At 38.3% G+C, this 20,053-nt stretch overlaps 1 protein-coding gene across 2 annotated transcripts in view; it reads right to left on the bottom strand.

The window, feature by feature from the left end:
* The window catches only part of HSPA12A (heat shock protein family A (Hsp70) member 12A), a 42,406-nt gene extending 22,659 nt beyond the window's left edge, over positions 1-19,747 (bottom strand). For both annotated transcript variants that reach the window (XM_008922419.2, XM_018078503.1), the window contains exons 1-6: positions 19,624-19,747; positions 17,744-17,829; positions 15,598-15,725; positions 9,140-9,326; positions 8,153-8,257; positions 6,391-6,507 (exon numbers count right to left, since the gene is read on the bottom strand). In XM_008922419.2, the coding sequence (XP_008920667.1) occupies positions 6,391-6,507; positions 8,153-8,257; positions 9,140-9,326; positions 15,598-15,725; positions 17,744-17,829; positions 19,624-19,639 (639 nt within the window). In that variant the 5' untranslated portion in view covers positions 19,640-19,747. The remainder of the gene's footprint in view (positions 1-6,390; positions 6,508-8,152; positions 8,258-9,139; positions 9,327-15,597; positions 15,726-17,743; positions 17,830-19,623) is intronic.
* Positions 19,748-20,053: the final 306 nt, after the last annotated feature.

The raw sequence follows: 20,053 nt of genomic DNA, 5'->3' as shown, positions 1-20,053 counted from the left end.
ACACACAGGCAAGGCACTTGATTTCAGGATCATTATGAGAGAGAAAAGGACCTCTTATATTTGTGAGATATAAAAGAATATCAATAGTTACAGCAGACCTTACCTAGGACACCAGATCTAGTCTATCACAATTTGGTCTCAGAAGTAATCCCAGAAATATAGACAGAGGTTTCTAGGGAGAAGCATCTTGGATCCTTTATTAGGTAAGAACAACTGCAAGACTATGAAATTACCAATGCTTTTCTCTGTGCAAAAAAGTCTCCAAATTGCTTGTTTTGTTGTGCCTCTGCCCTTTCATTCCCCCAGAAGTTTCTCAGGTACTGGAACCACAAATAAATCCAAATTAGCATTACTAAAGCTGAGTCACATATTGCTGAATGATAACGTGGTAAGGTGGAGGTTATGTTTTTGACAAGTTGATGGGACCACAGTGGCATTCAGTTCATATTTCATTAAGGTGATGTTGCTGCAGCTCATTCCCAAGGGATTGTTGCCACAGATCACATTTGTTGCACAAATGAAAGCTTAGCTCCAAGTGGCATTACCAAGAATTTTTTGCTGCATTACATTATATCCCCCAAGGTGCAGGAGAACATTACTTGCAAGTTTCATGACTAGCGTGCATTAGAAAAATGAAGCCATTAAATTCTCATAAGCTTTTCAATTTTTCATGTTATAATATTCTAGAAATGCTTTTTTGTACCATGGGCATGCATCAGTTACCACAACAGCAAAGCCTGACTCTTCCTATTTAAGTCTAGTTTCACATTTCTAGTGTGTCAGGCTCTCTCCTTTTCTATATTTTGAAATATCCTCATTGTAGGTCCTTATGGTTCAGGCTGATTATATTAAAAAGACACAAGTGGTCTGACTGAGTGGACTTTCACAGAGAAAACGACAGGCTTGCTCTTTTCTGTTAGTTGCATCTTATTCTGTACCTTGGGCTTTCTGATTTTCCTTAATATTTTTCACTACAGTTCCAATTTCACCTTTTATTTCTTTTCTCTGTAACTTAATACTGGCATCTAAGATGCCTTTTAGACCTATCTATTATCCTTCACCATTGTCCTTTCTATGAACTAATTAAAAACAATCAAACACGCTAGTTTTAGATCTTGTCCACATTAATTTACATTTGTTTGTGGACTTCTGTCATTCCCTAATGATTGTAGTTTACATCCTTTCAGACCATCGTTTTCTTCTTTTGGTTGGTAAACCCCATCTAGACACTCTTTCCACCAAGCAGAATGAAGAATTTAATTTTTCGTTATTTCTCTTGGCTTCAGTGACCTCTCAGGCAATGTCTAAGATCCTGTGAAATGTGTTTCAAAGCTTTAGAACATAAGCACAGATGCACTCTGACAGAATGCTATGAAAACCTTTTAATTTACTTGGATAGCAAAAGAAAAAGAAATTCTCCAAATGTCGCAACTTGTGGCACAGAGGTGGACAAACAGAAATGTAGGACTAGATTAGCAGATGGCTTTGTCTCTGCTTTCCCTGTCTGAGTAACTAAAATGTGTAAGCAGAGATTGATCAGTACACATTTTCCACTCTGTAATCTCCACCCCTCAATTAGTTATCTTTTCCTAATTAAACATAGCTACAAGATGCAGAATCCTCCCTAACACATCACTCAATAAGCATTTTAATCCTTATGATTAAAAGGATCTTAATATCACAAAAGTGAAAGCACAGACTCAAGAGATCCCCCAGAAGCTACAAATAATCAAGGTAGTTGATGTATGAACACACTTCTGCCTCATCTGCCTCACTAACAAGTCCTGTTTAAAAAAAATCACCAGCTTCCTAGTGCTGCTTACACCTTTTTATGTGGTTTACAGCAGAAGCCTCACACTGTCCCTACACAAATAAATTTCAGTTGCATGTGTTTTCTGTACCAAAGAACAGGCTTATGAAGGAGTAGGTGTAGCTCAGCTTCACAGATTACAATCTGGTTAAGTCTCTCTAGTCATCTTTTTAAAAAACCAAACATACTTCACATCACGTTTTTATCAGCAACGAATTTTAGGTGCTGTCCCATCAATCTTTCATCAAATTTGTTTATTTTTCTCTGAAGGTTTCTACAGAGCAAACTAGTACTGATCAATGTAATGTAATGTGAAACCCAACACAATGTGTTAAGTAATTCCCATCATGCACATTCCATGACAAAACAGATAGGAAAACAATAATAAACATCCAGCCTAGTAGCTGGTTAAAGAAAGCCTCCGGAATTTCAGGCTCATATACTTAAGCCTATAACTTAGACTACCTCTCTTTTTGTTTATACGAGTTTACCATGCAAATGATTTTATTTGCTATTTGTAACTGAAAGATAAATCTACTTCAGAGCTCTGTAACTCCATTTCAAAATCAACAGTTCATATTAAGAAGAAAAAAACCCTCAATATTTCGAAGTAGACCAAATGAATGACGTTTGCAAGCCTACAGAATATTTTGGGCAAGTTTATGAAAATGCAACATCCTTCTCTTTCCTTCTCTCTGCCCTGAGCGCATTTGTTATGCCATGTTTTACTTCCTTATTTTATAGCTTCTGCATTCCCATACTTCTGTCACACTCCAAACTCTTCCTTAAAACTTTACTCCTATTAGCATGTTCAAGGTATTCCAGCCTGCAGATTCTGCTCTGCACTTACTGTGCCCAAGGAATGTGTATTGAAAGATGAGCTGGAAGAATGTCTTTACTAAAAAGAAACAACGCGCCAAGAGTATTGGATCCTGTGTTCCTCTAATACACAACCTGCAGTGCCTGAATCCCATCTGGATAAGGGATTAACAGTGCTGCTCACAGTAATATATTACAACAGTAAAGTGCTGCTAATGCTGAACCAACGATTCCCGTCTGCCTCGATATAAAGTGTTCCTACACAAATGTTCTTGACTACTTTTAAAGTTTCACCTCTCTACTAGTGGACACACTGGGTTGGTTTTTTTGTCATCAGTAATACAAGACTAACAAAACAATGAATTTTCTTGTGTCAGTAGGACCTCAGGTAACACAGAGGTGGGATCCAAGTTCACGTGTAATTCTGATGAGGCTGTAAGTGCCAGGCCATGCTCAAGAGCAGGAAGTGGTTTGCTTCCATGCCTAAGCCATTCTTGCATTTTGGGGTCTAAATCTCAGGCCCAGTGCAGGTAGTTGCATTGAGCTCCCTCTGCAAGGACAGCAACAAGGACAGGTCCCATCCACACGAACAGGGTGGAGTCCTCCCACATGCTGTCCAACTGGACCATGCTGACAAGGACTTCCAAATAAGAAAATATATCAGCAATTTGAATTTATTAGTCACAATGTGAGTTCTTCATGAGAATGGAATTTTTTCTAATACTGGCAAATACTGCACTTCTGACAGAACTACACCAAAGCAAAGAATTTGAAACAGAACAAGACAGAAACAAGACAAGTTAATGGGACACAGAAACAAGAAAAGTTAATGCTATTTATGATACCTTATATTTTACTGGTGAGGACAATGACAAACCTGACTAAGAATCCTAAGAATCATTATTCAGGATGTAACAAACAGTGATGCAACACACATTAATCCCAGTAGACAAGTTTTGGGAAAGGAAACAAGCCTAAGTGGGTCCTACAGAGCTGACACTCTGCTCTTGCCACAGAGCTCTCTCCAGTTGTGACCAGACCTTATCAAGTGTCACACAGCTTTAGAACCATCTTTGGACACACAGGAATTAAGCATGAGGGACAGAAAGAAGCACCTGTTATACAGGAATAAAGCAATTTTGATTCAGCAAAGTAAGCTGTAAAGACGTGCAACTTTCTACATCCTACCAGACTTAGTCCCTCAGGAGGCCCCAGAGAGCAAGATAAATGAGAACAAACAAATACCTGTTTCAAAGAGGTAATAATAACTCAGGTATAAAAAGAGTTAAGGATACACAAAGCACAATAGATGAAAACAGATTGGGCAGGCAGAGTAACAGCATGAAGCAATGAGGAGTAGTTTTCCCATATAAATAGACTAATCACAGTCAAGTTTTTGTAGGCATGAAAAAAACCAGTATTTTAGAAAGGGTTTCAGAAGAGGAAACTGAATAAGCAATACAGATACTCATGTCCAGGACATGCAGCTTATGCATGAGATGACACAGATGGAGTCAAATGTAGGTTGATTCCCTGTCAAATATGAGGCTAAAAAGTCTTTAGTGGTAATATTCTGAAGAGATACAAACCAGGTCACATGACAGCTGCCAAAAGCCAAAGAAATGATATTGGAGTAACCAAGATGCAAAATCACTGACATCTTGGATGAAAGCTCAGCAGCACAAACAGGAAAAGCTGTCATGCAGACAGAATTAGCAGGATTTGAATAGGCTGGATGGGAAGAGAGAGGAAGAACTGTGAGCTGAAGGGAACCACCCAGATTACCCATTCAATGAGAAAGCAGCACAGTAGCTGGAAGGGGACACTGCAGGAGCCCTTGGGCAGATTAAGAGTTCCAGGTCAGCAATGTTTTGTCTAAGGCAAAACAGAGATGAGGGGATGTCAGAGGTGCACTGAGATTGTGCACCATCACTTCAAAAGCTGATGGATGCTGAGAACAGCAGTAGATTTCCAACACTTCTGACTCTACTCGATTAATTCCATTAGCTTTGCCTAGACAAGTACTTAACCATTCCAGAAAGGCTAGGCTTTACATTGTGAAGCAGTGACTGAAGCTGTTAGTGGTTTTGCTCTCTTAGAGCTACCTCTGCTTCTCACAGATTACTCAGCAGATTTTCACAGCTCATTAACGTTTCCCACTAGTTAACTCTCAGCTTAGACTAGTGGTTGTACTGCAGTGTGTTTCCAGTAACAGGGTTTGTACCACTGCCTTTTCACATTTCTCTCTACATGATGTGCCGATTACTCTTACAACAAAAGTGCTCATTTTCAAGATGCTTGCATCTTCCAATAGCTAACAACAAGAGCTGCAACTTCTGATCCATCTGTACATACTGGTTTGAGGAATGTGTTGGATCGCAAGAGGAATCTGAAAGACTGAATGGCATGCAGAATTCTCACTTTTCTGCATTTGTTTCTTCATCCCCACTTCTTTAAAAACAATCAACCGTGTGTCAAGTTAACATCAATTATTTCCCTAAATTCATGTTTTCCTGCAACTGATCACACACCCCGAGTTAAAAGCCTTGTCAGTCCTTGCTGTTTATCAAGCTTGCCCATAAAAGTACACAATCACAGACACAACCACAGACACAGACACTAATTAACAACATTCCATTGTGCCACAAATGAGAAATGCCAAGAGATCTACCTTACCCTACCCTGCTCCTTCCACAGCTCCCACTTCACGAGCACACATGCACACAGACAGCAGGCAGACAACAATATACAGAGATAATGAATGGGTCTCTAGTGTTTCAGATTTACCTACAACCGTGTCCTTCCATCAGAACTTTAAGAGTGTTTTGCTTCTGGCACTAGCATTAGCAATCCCACAATACAGACTGTTAAGAAAAATGTTGCTCAACATTAGAGATAGTTAGAAACAGAGTTAGAAAAATCTGGGTGCTTCCCAGGACCACTCAGCAAATTACTCATGAACTGGTAGATATTTTACGAACCGTGCATCTCACAGCTGCTGCCAATGCGTTATGCAAGTCTCCGACCAAAAATTAAAAAAAAAAACAAAGAACAAAACCCCCCCATAAAACCAAAAACCCCAAACTGAAAATGAATATGCTGATGAAAATGCACATCTTGTGTATTAAAGACACAAACTGAAACTGAAATAAAGGACATGCACACTGAAAGTGGACATATCCAGGGGGCGGTTGGGGGGAAAGAATTAAATGCAGATAAACCCCTTACTGGTGAAAATAACAGTTGAATTTAATTTTATATCCAGACTGTCCAGTTCAGAGTCCTTTCATTCCTACTGTGGGAAAATGGGAACTGGAAAAAAAGTCCCACCAAGAAGGCTCTTTGCTTTCCCTCTTTTTTGTTTTTTTCCTTTTTTACTTTAAAAGTCTGTGATGACCTAAAGAAAGTTAACAAAACAAAACTGTGTCCAGTATTTTAAAATCAACATTCCCTTGGGTCTCAAAACTGCATCTGTTCCATGTGCACTGAATTCAGCTCAAATATATTGTTCAGGATGACTAAAATATCAGTCTACAGTGAGGGACATGAACATATAAAAGTAAATAGAAAGAAAAAGGCAGTTAAGAGGTGAATACATATAGCTTAAGCTACTGCTTGGTAGAGTTAACTCCTCTTTCAATATTTCTAAACCATTATTTATACAGTTTATACTAGAGCTAATTGTCCCCAATACAGTTTATCATTTAGCCTACTAACTAGGGCTTTAAAGGGGCATTTTTACATTCAGCCTGTAATATTACCTTGTAGGCAGCTTGTCTCATAAACTGCTTTGCAGGCTGTTTCCAAATAGCAGGCACTGTAATAACCCATCTTACTTCAGTGTTTTCGAAATCTGAGCCTCCTTGGTCACTGAGCTCCTAAATAAAAGGAAAACAGAGGTGAATGCAAAATCATAGGTGTCTACTTTACAAGAAAATATTATTTTCTGCTGGCTCCAGAATAGTAACTCTTTCTTTTCAATTTTCTTCCTGTTACATCTATGCTATGAGTCAGGATTACTTCCAACCTGTCAAGAATGCTTTACTGAGCCAAAAAGTGGGATTAGGGTTGAAGCTTTCTCAAGGAGACCTATAGAAAAGTTTATTGCTAACACGAAGTAGAAAATTTGGGTTTTGCAAAAGCAGCAATTTACAGAGTGTTACAAAACATTTATTTTCATTCCTAGTCGCGGTGTGGTATTTGCTGTTGGCTTCAAGAATTCACACATCTTGAATAACAGGCAGAAAAATATTTGAAGTATCACTGATGAACATTATGTTTTACAAACTGGATTTTTCAATTACTTCTTTATACACCACTTACCTTTAAATCAAAGTTTTACAATGCAGTTAACAAGGGGAAGTTACAGTTAACCCCCTTTAAAAAAATGACTGATGGTTCCTTCAAAATTTTGCTTTAAGCAAACATTCAAGACTAGTTTAGTACTTTTATTGTCCTTTTTTTTCCCTTAAAAAGAGGAAAGTCTGTACTGCATTTGCAAATTAGGTGATATACTGACAGGTTTTGGGAAAGGTTCCAAGTAAAATGTCATTACCATATGTCCTATCTAAATCTCCATCCAAACACAGAAAGGTTCAGAAAGGTGAACAACAGGCCTTTAGAACATAAAAAAATGTTTCTGCATGTGCTGAGCCAAGGTGTTTTGTTTGTTTAGCTATGCTGCAGTTCAAAAATCCATGCTGGAAAAGTAGTACCTTTATACTGCACAAGGCAACAGAAACGGGCAGATTATAGTCCAAAGTAACAGCTCACTTACATTGCTTGTCTAATTAGTTCCAGGATTTATTCATAAATGCCAGGGATTTAGTTATTAACATCAGGAAAGGACATAGCCCTGAACAGGCAGCACAGTAAATACGGGACTGTACCCAACCACATTCACATTTGCTAAGAACTTCCCCCCTATATGCACAGCTTCACAGTCATTGTGACTCCACAACCAACCACAAAACAGTTTAAAGTCTTTGAAAAGATGAGGCATTTGAACTAAAGTGGTAGGATTGTTTCTCTGCAGCCATAAGGAAGAGACTGAGATCTCAGAGAAAATAAATTAAACCCATTCAAAAAAGTAGGTTAGCTTTTAGCAACAAGGCTATTTTAAACAATGCTTGCTTGGATGAATATTCTGATTTGACCCAGGAACTCCTATGCTTACGTTGACATTATAGTGGCACGTTTGAAGCCAATGTTTACTTAATTCACAACTGACTGTTTACATGAGGTTTTAAATCCCAAAACCAGTTTACTGGGGCCATGTATTTCACTGGAGAACACAATAAACAATCTTGTGATCACAGACATTTCAAATGGGAAATGGAAAATAATACTTCAGACTACTGTGAGTTCTTCCGAGTCCACAGCTTGCCCAGGGCTTCTACACCTGCCTTGCTTTGTTTACATCAAATACTACTGAGGTCAAAACTTGGCAAGGTTAAAAGTGTTAAGCTCATATTTATACCAGTTATAAATACAGAAGATCTTGATAAGGAAGTATTACCCCACCTTTAAGGCCTGTTCCTTAAAGAATTGCAGAGCGTAAGCAAATATCTCAAGTGCTTTGACTTTTTTGCCATTTGCAGCTGTCAGGTCTGTCTCCATGGTAAGATTCTACAAGAAAGAAAATAACAGGAAGTTACTAAAAGAAGGTAAACATGAAATTTATTCCCACTGCTTGAGGAAAGGGAATCCTTATTATCCACCTGGTTAGAAAAAGTGACAAAACTGTTCTGAAGAGGATTTAACTCATCACTTGAATTTCCTGGAGCATGACATTTTGCTGCTTATTTTAGACTTTGTTTTTAAACACTTACCATGTCCACAGATAACTGCAGGCAGAGAGAAGAATATGGATTAAATATTAAATAGTTGCAATAAGTGTATCTGTAATTAATTGCAACAAAGCTGCACATGCAAGAAATTTAAGCCCAGTTGAGAATTAAAGGCTAGATTTTTGGCTTCCCACCAACACATGAAACCAGAAAACACCTCAACAGAGAAAGTACTGGCTGATTCCCAAAACTCTAGAATGGATCAAAGACAAAAATATAATCAATAGGAATAACATCAAATTAACAGCATGATTTGCACTTGCAGTTCTGGCAACAAATTCTGGGTGAATCTGCTCCTCTGCACTAGAGCTCAGTATGGTTCTTATATTCCATTTCTGCTGACTAGATTTACAGAACAAACCAACTCATGCAGACTCCCCAGACAGCTATGAATTTCACCCAGGAAAATTAGGACATGAAGATCTAAGCAAAGTAGATACTGAACTTCTAAGATTTATAAAGAAGGCTGGCAAAATACAGCTGCCAAATGCAGCGAGAAGCAAAATGAATCACGTTAACTGAAGAGTTTCATTTGCTTAATTTACCCTCTAAACTTAGAAATAGAGTTGCTTCACATCTAGTTGACAATCTTCAGGCAAGGATCTAGTACTGTTCAGAGGAAAATAATCTGAGTAGCAAATGCTACTTGGTTCTTACTTACACCAGTGGTATGTAGTTTCATCTTAAACTTTTCAAAATACAACCAGTGCTTTGATTCAGTGGGATCCAAGTCATGGTAGAAATCTCTTGCTGCATAGCCAAAGCTATGAAACTTTCTCTCTGGAGTTAGGAGGATAGTGGTCGGTGTCTTCTGGTTGGATACACCTGGATCTCCACCTTCCCATCGTCTAACCAAGAAGTGAAACAGCTTCAGTAAGTGATGCTCAAGTTTAGAGCCACAGAAAAAAACCAAGTGTAGCATGAGAAAAACAATGTGGTGGCAAATTTCAGAGACTGCTTTTCCCTCCAAAGATACTAATTTCAAACCCCGTAATACCAAAATCAAATGGATTTATTCCCACCTAAGAAAAAAGGACTGCAATCTTCGTTTCAGGTAATTCAATACATTTTGTGGTTAGTTGTATAATTCTTAAGGACATAATCATTCTCAGAAAAGAATACAGATTCCCTGAAGTAAGACATACACAATTAAAAAGGAAACAGTTTTGTACTTAAATTTTCTAATTAAGCATATAAATGTAAGAAACATTGTACAGAAAAGAAAAAAAAGTAATTATCCTGGAACACAACTAATAAAAACCCAAATCTGGGCTATCCAATTTCTTATCAGGCTCCATGAATGCTTACTTGTATGGGATATTTTTCCTATACAGAATTAGGGACCTGCTCAAGCCATCTGCGCACCACTATGGAGAAGTTGATCAAATCCCTGTTTCTGTCACAGAATACTCTCTGAAACAAGACAAGCCAGAGTTCAAATAACATCTGACCATGTGCCTCATTTCCTGGACACCTGAAACTCTGAAGACATGCCTGCAGATGTTGACCTCTCTGTATTGCACTCTCTACTCACCTGAAGTTGATGAATTTTGTGTTTTAAACGCCAAAAATGCTGTAAAAGTTTTAATCTGTCAAAAATGAAGCAGATTCCCCAACTCCCAAGTATCTCAAAGGCACCAAAATATTTCTGTCACTACTGGTGAATATAACTATCCTCTCTTATCAAGATTGCAAAGGTATCTTTGAGGATACCCAAGAGGCATAAAAGTAGTAAGGTACAAGTAACCCAAAGCTTGTTTCACAGAATGGACAAGAAAATAAAAAAGAACATCAAATATGGGAGCATGCAGCAGCAGGAATTGCGGGGGGCTTGGCAGGACAACAAGGTCAGACAGTAGAAGGTCATCCCAGAGACAGCTGTGAACATTCCTGTCTTCTCCTCATTTTCCCATTACAAAAAAACCCCAAGGCAGAATGGAAGAACAAGAAACTTGCATGGCTGTTCCCTCCCCCCTCACATACAAGTACGTTCAGTATGAGAAACAAACATTTACCAGAAAAGATTTTCTTAAAAAGGTATCAGTAGAAAATCTATTTATGCTCTCAGACATAATCATAACACAACTCAAACAGGAGCCAAGTTAAGATCACAAAGGCAACTGCATTCATTATTAAACTACATGTCGACTGCTTTTTTCCAAAGATAGCAAAATAGCAAAACACAATTTCAGAATATACTCCTGCCGAAGTCCTTATTCTGAAGCACAAAAAGGCTGCCGTGCTCTGTGGTAGTTGTTTATGTGACATAGGCAGATTATTTAGAAAGAATAATTTCCATTTCACTCTCAAAAACACTTGAATCCATTGAAAATAAACTGACCTCTAGACCAAGGCAGAAAACTGACATGGAAAACTGCAAACTAAAGGGTTCATACTTGGCAAAGTACCAAGGACCAGGACCTTGTAACATGCAGGAAACCCCTCAGACCATTCAGCTGGATCAAACAGAGCAAAATCTGCCCCCTTTTGCACAAGCAGCAGCGACAGCAGAGAATACACATCTGAAAATGTTCAGTGTAGAGGACAATTCCGCTGCTCTGAAGCAGAAACAGCATGATGAAGAGTGGAATGATTTCCATCTTCATCAACTTGAAAAAACCTTCCTAAGCCTCCCTAGTTCTGCTACTCAGCCCCTGAGCTATGATCAGCTGGCAAGGGCTCTGCTCCAGGTCATTTCTTTCTAACCTGCTGCTAGAAATGCACTTGGTCAACTCCAAAATCTTTGAGTAGGTGTTACAGCAAACATACGGTTCCAATGTGAAGAAGCTGGGATCTCACAGCCTATGAACAGAAAAGACTGCTATTTCACCAGATTGTTAAATCCCACACACCCGCTGCAGGCAGAGAGGAGACAGACTGATATCGTTTTCCCTTGGAATCATTAATGATTCATTCTGAGTCACCGGGGGGAAATGCCATAAATAGGCTGTGGCTAATAACAATACTTCTTTGTTTTTCATCACGGCCAGGCACATCTTCTCTTTCGGGAACAAGTACACTTAAGGTGCGGTTTAAATGGAGACAAATTTATGTTCAATGCTACAGGCTGAAATTTTCAAAGCCACCTAGAGAATTGGATGCTCACTTCCTGAAGAGTTTCTGATGGAAACTAGACACGATAATTGCTCAGCCTGTATTATTGTTCAGTCACAGAAAGGGCAATAAGGAAAGGGAAAGTGAAATATGACTTAACCATTGGCAATCAGAGACTTAAAAATATTGCCATGTGACATTTTTCTAGAGAGAAGCAGCTGCAAAGGCACATGAATGGTGACCCCTGACTGCAACACTCTTCTCAGGTGGAGCTCTGGCCTCACTCCAGTTAGTGGGGGCTTCTAGTCAGTAGAGCTAGGACTGCAACACCTTCATTCACAGTTTTCTTTCTTGGTACCAATACAGGCAAAATAATGGTAATAATGCTCTTAAGAAAAATAAAAATAAAATACCTATTAAAAGCATACACTTATACAAGCCAGAATTGCTTTAAATGCATATGGGGGATATTTTCTCAGAGCAGGATCAGAGTCAAAAAAGCTATTCAGATAGAACCAAGGTAGATTTTTGCCCAAATGCAGATATATGAGCTTCTAGGGTGATATAGATGGATTATCTCAACAGTGATACAAACAGCACAGACCTGTTTATATCCACAGAACATCTTCACTGTGTATGAGAAGTGAAAGTAAGAGACAAGAGGAAAGTTAGTGAGGAAAGGGCCATAAGGTGATACTAAGGTTAGAGAAATGTCCTTCCTTACACTTCAATCAGGCTAAAAGACAGACCAAAGAGTGATCTGTGCAGAGTGATGAGATTTTGATCCAGAGCTGCAGCAAAACAGTCAAGGAAATGAAAGAGTGATCATCAGAGTGCAGATGAATGCCACAAGGAGTGTGTACGCAGCAGAAAGGCAAGTGTGTGTCTCCCAATAACTACAAGTCAGGGAAGAGAAGGAAAAGACAAAACCTGAAGGTTGAAGTTACACTGAAAAGAGACCACAATCTCCCTCCTTCCAAAGACGGGCTGCAATTTGTTTCACAACTACATGCATTTTTCCATTTTTTTTTTCCATTTGTGAAATACTCACATTCAGTTTGTTGCTATTTAACCAGCAGTCAAAACATCTGTAACTTCATGTAATGGCATATAAATCAATAGGAGTTTTTCAAAACTGTGTAACAGCTCATGTATTCTCTCCAAATGTGACATTATTAACTCATTCTACAGCAGCAAACTTTCATTATGGCCCTGGCACTGCCCTGCCCGCTGAAATGAGGAACTCATGGCCAGGCTGTTCATAAGCATTTACTCACAATGTCAAGGTATGCAGCAAATAACACATACTCCTACTCTGCAACAAGAACCTGAAGTCAACCACAACTACCCTTAAGAGAAGCTGGGGGGAAATGACAAGAGTTGTCACGTGTGAAGTTGTACCTAACAGTGATAAAACAGTAACTAGTGGTTTGCAATCAAAGTGAAGACATTCACTGTTCATCAAGAAACACACACCCAACTGCTGACATGAGTGAGGCTACTCATACATTTAAAGATAAGTATATGCTTAAAGAACTCTGTTAGGTCAACGCTTATAAACTTGGTTTTTTTAGTACTAGGCATCACAGCAAATAAACACACACAAAAACATGACTTTGCCTACTAATTACAGGACTAGAATAATGGTGCTGCTGACATTACACTCAAACTTTGTGCTAAAGCCCCTTATGTTCATTTTTTCCAAAGTAGGACCTTCTAAATAAACCCATCTTATCCTTCCCTGAGACATTTACAGAAAAGCAGCTTTGTTAAAAGGCAGTCAGAAATCTAAGTATCTGGAAAGGATCAACACTAAGGAGGGAAAGGTGGAAAAAATCTTAGGAAGCACAGAGGATCATGCATCACTGGTACGCTTTATTTTAATGTAAACATTCTCCAGTGCGGGCGGGAAGTTACATTTACTCTCTGAAATATTTGTAAATTATCCTCCATGTAAGCCTCATTATATACAGAGTTTGAACCTCTTAATACCTTCTGAACTACTGAAGACTTATTTTGATAAATATACCATTCTTTTAATTGAATTTCATAATTTCACGAGTATTTATATATAAATATATATAAAAACATGACATACATTATTTGGTAAGTCAGTTTGAGTTATGTCTTGCCCAAAATTCCTCCCCGCCAGCCCTATTTATTTATTTAAAAATTTTTTAAATAATTCTTGGTATTAAAATATTTTCCATTGTTTGAAATACCTATTGGAAATATGAATACATTTACCCCTCTGCCAAATGTTCCTCTCTTCTGGTTGGAAATCCACGAAGTAATTTATTTAATTTCTTTTAATATCAGTATCTCATACAATAACTACATAGTTCTGAAATCACAATCATGCTACCGTTATTGTGTTAGGAAGAAAATACCATGTTTTGAACCGTAAGTAGTAAAGTCAATTAAGATTAGGAATATATTCTCAGCTGGGCACAAAGCACCTAGATTTCAGTGTCCCCAATCATCGACCACAGGAAGCCTGGTACCCTGGAAGGAGAAGCTAGTCTGTAATATGAACCCAATGGCAAAATCAGGTCCTAAGATAAAATTTTGAGTGCAAAGAACTTAAAGGACTTCCCTAGAAATGGTAGGGATTTCACACAGTAAAATCTCCACAGAGGTTATAGGAACAGCATAGAATATACACTTTAGGCTTGCTCAGGTACAGTTTCAGAGATGTCTTCCCTCATTGCATCCAACTTCTTTGAGAACTTTAATTAATTACTTGCTGTTGAAAGAGAATAGGAACTGATAAACTTGGGTTTCAATTTGCCAATCCTGTAACCTTTCTGAGACAGCAACACATGGCCTGTCCTTTGCCTTCCAGCCTCGTGCACCTTCCTGTGCTGGTCGGAGAACACCAGAGGGTTGAAATGCATAAAAGCCCTCGAATGCATTAGTTGTCCACACTGCAAGTGGTACTTTGTACCTGGATGGCACAATACTATTGAGAAATTTACCTCCCCTTAGACAGTATTTCAAATCCCTCAGTTGCATTAGAAATATTCTGCAACCATACACAAACCAACTATGCAGGCTGACTGCACAACCAATACTGTCTGCTGAGATTAAGGGAGCTGCATTCAGCCAGCATCTTTGCTCAGAAAAATTGCAGTATATCACACTAGACTGCAGCAAATTAGTCTTTTTGACCTTTTGTTCTCAGTATTGCAGAACATTACCTACTGCTATAACAGCAGCATTGTTTAGACTCTTCTATGACTGAGCTTTCATACCTAATCTATGTCTGAAATTATCTTGGCCTTGTTACAACATAGTGATTTTAAATATACTTCAATAAGAATTGTACAGGTTTTTAATAAAAAGACTGTAAAATAGTGTAACAATGGTTTGCAGGGCATACCTTTCTGATAGCTGCCGTAACAGCTTTTCTATTTGCAATTGTATTGATTTATATTGTGTTCATTTAATTAAGAAATAAAAACATACACCCCCCCCCTTAAGAGCATCTGAAGTCTGTCCCTTACACACATATAAAACAGAACAGGTTTCACATTAAACCTTCATTTTTACATTCATGCCTTTTGATTGCTTATTTCCCAGTATCACTGTTTCATTATCATAGATTGGATTCAAATTTAGTGCTACAAAGCTTCAATCAGTCAAACAAACTACCAGTTTCTGAGTGCAAGTAACTTAGTGTTGTACACAAGTATGATTCCAGGGGATGGGCAACTCCTGGGAGATGCCATGACCCTCAGTAAAGTGTAGCTTCTCTTGGTATCTAAGATAAGGGTATCCTGACTTAATAATGCTCCCTGTAAAATTCTGTATACTCACTGATCCCTCCTTTCACTTGTGTCATCTTGTAAACTCAGCAAAATAAGAGGATATGTTTCCACTGACTACTAAAGCAAATTAAAATACAATAACATGCAACAGAAAGTTATAATCATGAGAAATATTCATACTATGTCTAGACAGTTCTAGACACTTCAGGCTCCTGTAGGAAATAAATACCTATGGCTACTGCAGACAGCCCGTGTTATCACAGTCCAAAAAGAAACGCTGCATTGCAGCCCTTACCTCATTACATGAATACATTCTGGTTCCTTGGTGAAGCTGTAGGCGTAGCCACTGGATGTTGTGCCAAAATCAATAGCCACAACAACAAGAAATAACTGTTCTACAGCATCATCTGCATCAGAGTCCTTCTGTTAAATAGTAGAAGCAAAACAGACACTGAGTAACTGATCAGAATAACTGTAACTCGTCAGTATTTTTGCTCTCTGTGACATGCATATAAAATAAGAGCTTCCCTACAGTTGCATTTATGACCAAAGCTGACACCAAAAAGCTGCACATTCCAATGGAAGAGGAAATTCAAGATATGACTCAACATATTTGCTAGAGCCTTTTATATATAACCTTCTGATCAAGAGCTTCCTTCATACTAATTTTTTGAATACTTCTTATCCTATATTATTAAAACTTGTGGTTTTGGGGTTCTTTTGGGTTTTGGGTTTTTTTTCTTAAACTCATCAACTGAAGAATATGTTTATATCCATTGATGTGGTATATTTGGGACTTATTTGGTGGTTTTAGGAGTTAACTGTGTGATAACCTTGAACATGAGGTACTATTACTATTCAAAAATAACGGAGACAGAACAATCCAAAATACAGCAATAAGCTTTATATCCCATGAAAATTACGAAGAATTTCCATAACACTTACTTTGCAAGCACTACATGCATTCTTTCCTCCTGCCTGTGCTAGAATGTGGAAAGTTGTTTGGCTGCTTATGGTGAATTTGAATCCTTCTTCCTGCCTTTTACCTGTACTCCTGCAATCCCTGAAAAGCATGCTCAAGGGCAATGTAGGAATGTTAACTAGAAGAGCTGGAAGGATTATGACTCAAATCATAATGATTTGATATAAAGCACGGTGTGAATAAACAAGTTGTACCATTCCCCAGTAGGGTGTGGCCTAACCTAAACCCTGTATAAAGGAGGAATGAGTAATAAACATCAAAGAGCTATTCACATGCTGATGAGCGTTAAAGCACAAACAACTTAGCAAGACAAGAGAACTGAAGCAACTGTCTTATCTTTTACAGAGGAACTGCCATATGTTCTCACTCTGTGAGCAGTGTACCACCATATTCCCCACATATCTCCATTAGTTCCATGCCTACTACTTCCAGTACATTTCCATTGTGCCCCTACTTTTGCCAAGATCAGCCCATAGGCCTGCTACTTAAAATGGAGAAACACAAGTAATAAGTTTCAGTCTCAAATCATGAAAAGATTTATTTGGATTCTCCTAATAAAGCTTTTCAACTAGGACAATATGTTCTTTATATGCCTTCCTCAAAGAGTTTAAGGAGCAAATGTAACTGAAATAGGATGTAAATTCATCAGTACGACAGAAGTAAAAGGGGAAGTTCTAGAGAATATGGAGAAAGAAGGTAATAAAAGCAAAAAATTATGAGTGAGAACACTGGAAATCCTCAAGATAGGTTCCTGTACAACTCTGAACTCGATTCAGAAAGCTAAGGCAGAAGTCTGACAAGGATAAAATGTGTTCTGAACACGATCCCTTGCAATATCATGAAATACACTGTGCATTTCCTGTGTTACAAATCATACAGATGATCTTAAAAACATGTGAGACTTAACAGGATTTTATCAACAAAATCAGCATGATGTACCAGAGATTAAACACACTACCTTTATGGGACATTTGCTTGCTTCTAAATGCTTACAGAAGTTGTTATTTCCTTAAGAAATGAAACCAGTTCTATTTTGAGCTTCTCTCTCTAGATGTATGTATCTATAGGAGGAGATTCTTTTCTCTGGGAATTTGGATTTTACTGTTCAGTATCATTTATATCCCTCTGGTTTTTTTTGAATGGGACTTTTCAGGGTCTGCCTAAATAAATCAGTGATAACGACAGGGGCAGAACTCGGGAACCCTGAGGATCAAGAAGCCCCTGTGTTTGATACAAAAGTATGCAGCAAGTAAAAAACAGCAAAACCAGGACCATAATGAAATGAATGAGAGCTCTGTCACCAACCCTAGTGTGACCAAAATTTCCCTTAATACTATGGATAGCATAAAGGGGATCACTATGTGAGAAAATGACAGCTTTCTGAAGAAATTATGTCCCACTAAACAGGCAGGAGAAAGTAACGTCAGCACACAGTATATGTTAAGAGTGCATTTCTTACCACAATATGTGAAGGAGACAGTGGAGTTATTCCAGGGTCTCCCAGACTTTTGGCTGGTGATGAGTAAGCAGATGTGGAAACTGCATCTAAAAGGAAACAAACGTTTGTCAGTGTCAGTAAGCAGAACGAGCAGGATATGCTTTGCAAACAGCTATACTATTTTTCAGTTGTAACAAATCTGCTAAAAAAGAAAGCAAATTCCACAGCTGCCATCTAAAATACATGGTTTGCCCTTACAACATGCTCAGACATAGCTGCAGTTTCGGTTTTAAAATATTTGTCTGACCTTCATGACTAACTTCCATTCTTTTGCCTCTTACATTGCCATGTACAATTTTAAAATTCTTCCTAAATATATTCACAAATCATAGTTGATACAAGCATCTCAAACACTACACACTCACATTACGGCCCAAGATTTAAATGTCTGAATGCAGAAACTAAACACGAGTTGTGAGATCAAAAAAGACAGATTCATTTTAAGAGAAAAAGAGGAGTTGATAGCAATGGAACAAAGCAGGAAGAGTAAGTTGCAATTAGTCCATCCTGAGCCTTTATTCTGAAACTTTCCCAAAACTGTCTCTGTTTTTATTCTTCAATATACTCTGCACTGAAACATCTTGCAGCTGTTAATACTACTGCAGGACAGAATCCAGCTGGGAAAAAGGAAAGTATTATTAACAAGTCATCAAAGAAATATTTCTACCCGGCATACAATACTAAAACTTCCTTTAAAGGAACAGACCAAATGAGTGATAAATACTGTAATGCACTATTTGTATTTACACTGTTGATGACAGAAAAGGAAATGGCTTATTAAAACAATTAAGTATCGATGAGTTATAAGGATTTATACATATGTTCTTTTATGAAGAATACAACAGTTTATCAAAATGTAGAAATGGTACCACACACTCTGTCCCTGCTCATACCCCTCTCTCCCCAAATGTAAGCCTTGATTTTACTGAATTCTCTTCTGTAGAATACAAGCTAATGAGATGTAAAGCAGAATGATGTAATAGGTCTCTGAAGATTATTAATCATAATAAATATTAAATAATACATTTCAATATATTTTTATTACTATTTGGATATATCACACACTTATGCATAGCATGTTATTCCTAGACATGACTGACAAGTCAAAGCTTTATTCCAAGATGACACAGAAGTTACTCTCAAAGACCTTAGAATGACTTAGTGAAGAATCCTGTTGTTTCTGGTAATCAAATATGTGTTGTTTCCCAGGGAAGATTCAAAAATTCTGCAGTGGGCAACTATGGGATAATCTGCCACAGGAAAAAAAAATGTTCCTCCGAATCTTAATATTGCTCTTGTACACCATTTATTTCTTTAAGTTATAACATGCATGTTCAGCCTGGTTTTCAGAAGCATTTACAGAAGCAGAATGTTTGCATTTCATACACAAGTTCTCCAGGAATATATAATGTTACTCCTCTTGCAGTGAAGTACAAAAAGTCACAGGTCAAATGTGACAACCACAGGGTCTGCTTGGTTCATTAAGATATCTTCAGAACAGATGCTGTTATGAGCCTCCTTTGTGCCATTTCTTCCTCTTTTCAAAACATTAATTATTGTACCATCAATGTACCATTGTTTTAGAATTGAAGAACAGTATTTCAGCATAGAAAAAAAAAAAAAAGGAATAGATCACAATATATATTCCTTGCATCTTGCTGTCATTCCAGGGGAATGCTGGACCTGAACCAGTACTTCCTGAGCAGACCAGGACATCACAATACTGACTCAACATCTTTGGAAACTGGCTCTTTCCCCCTGCTGAGGATGCTGACTTTGCAGACATCAATCACTCTCTCTGTGCTGCAGTGTTTCTCCCTGTCACTAGTTCTTTGGGTTACCTGTTTCCGCACTCATGTTTCAGGGATGTGCTGGAGCAGGTCCAGAGGAGGCCACAAAGATGCTCAGGGGGCTGGAGCACCTCTGCTCTGGAGACAGGTCGGGAGAGAGGCTCCAGGGAGAGCTTAGAGCACCTTCCAGTACCTAAAGGGGGCCTACAAAAAAGTCAGAGAGGGACATTTTACAAGGGCATGTAGTGATAGGACAAAGGCTTTAATGCGAAAGAGGGATTTCCACCAGACATTAGGAAGAAATTCTTTACTAAGGTGGAGACACACTGGCACAGGTTGCCCAGAAAAGCTGTGGCTGCCCCATCCCTGGAAGAGTCCAAGGTCAGGTTGGACAGGGCTTGGAGCAATCTGGGATAGTGGAAGGTGTCCCTGCCCATAGCAAAGGGGCTGGAACTAGATGATCTTTAAAGTCCTTTCCAAC

This window comes from Manacus vitellinus, unplaced genomic scaffold (assembly GCF_001715985.3).
Source record: "Manacus vitellinus isolate BGI_N305 unplaced genomic scaffold, ASM171598v3 scaffold_40_pilon, whole genome shotgun sequence".
Lineage (NCBI taxonomy): Eukaryota > Metazoa > Chordata > Aves > Passeriformes > Pipridae > Manacus > Manacus vitellinus.
This window is presented reverse-complemented; position numbering and strand designations above follow the sequence as displayed.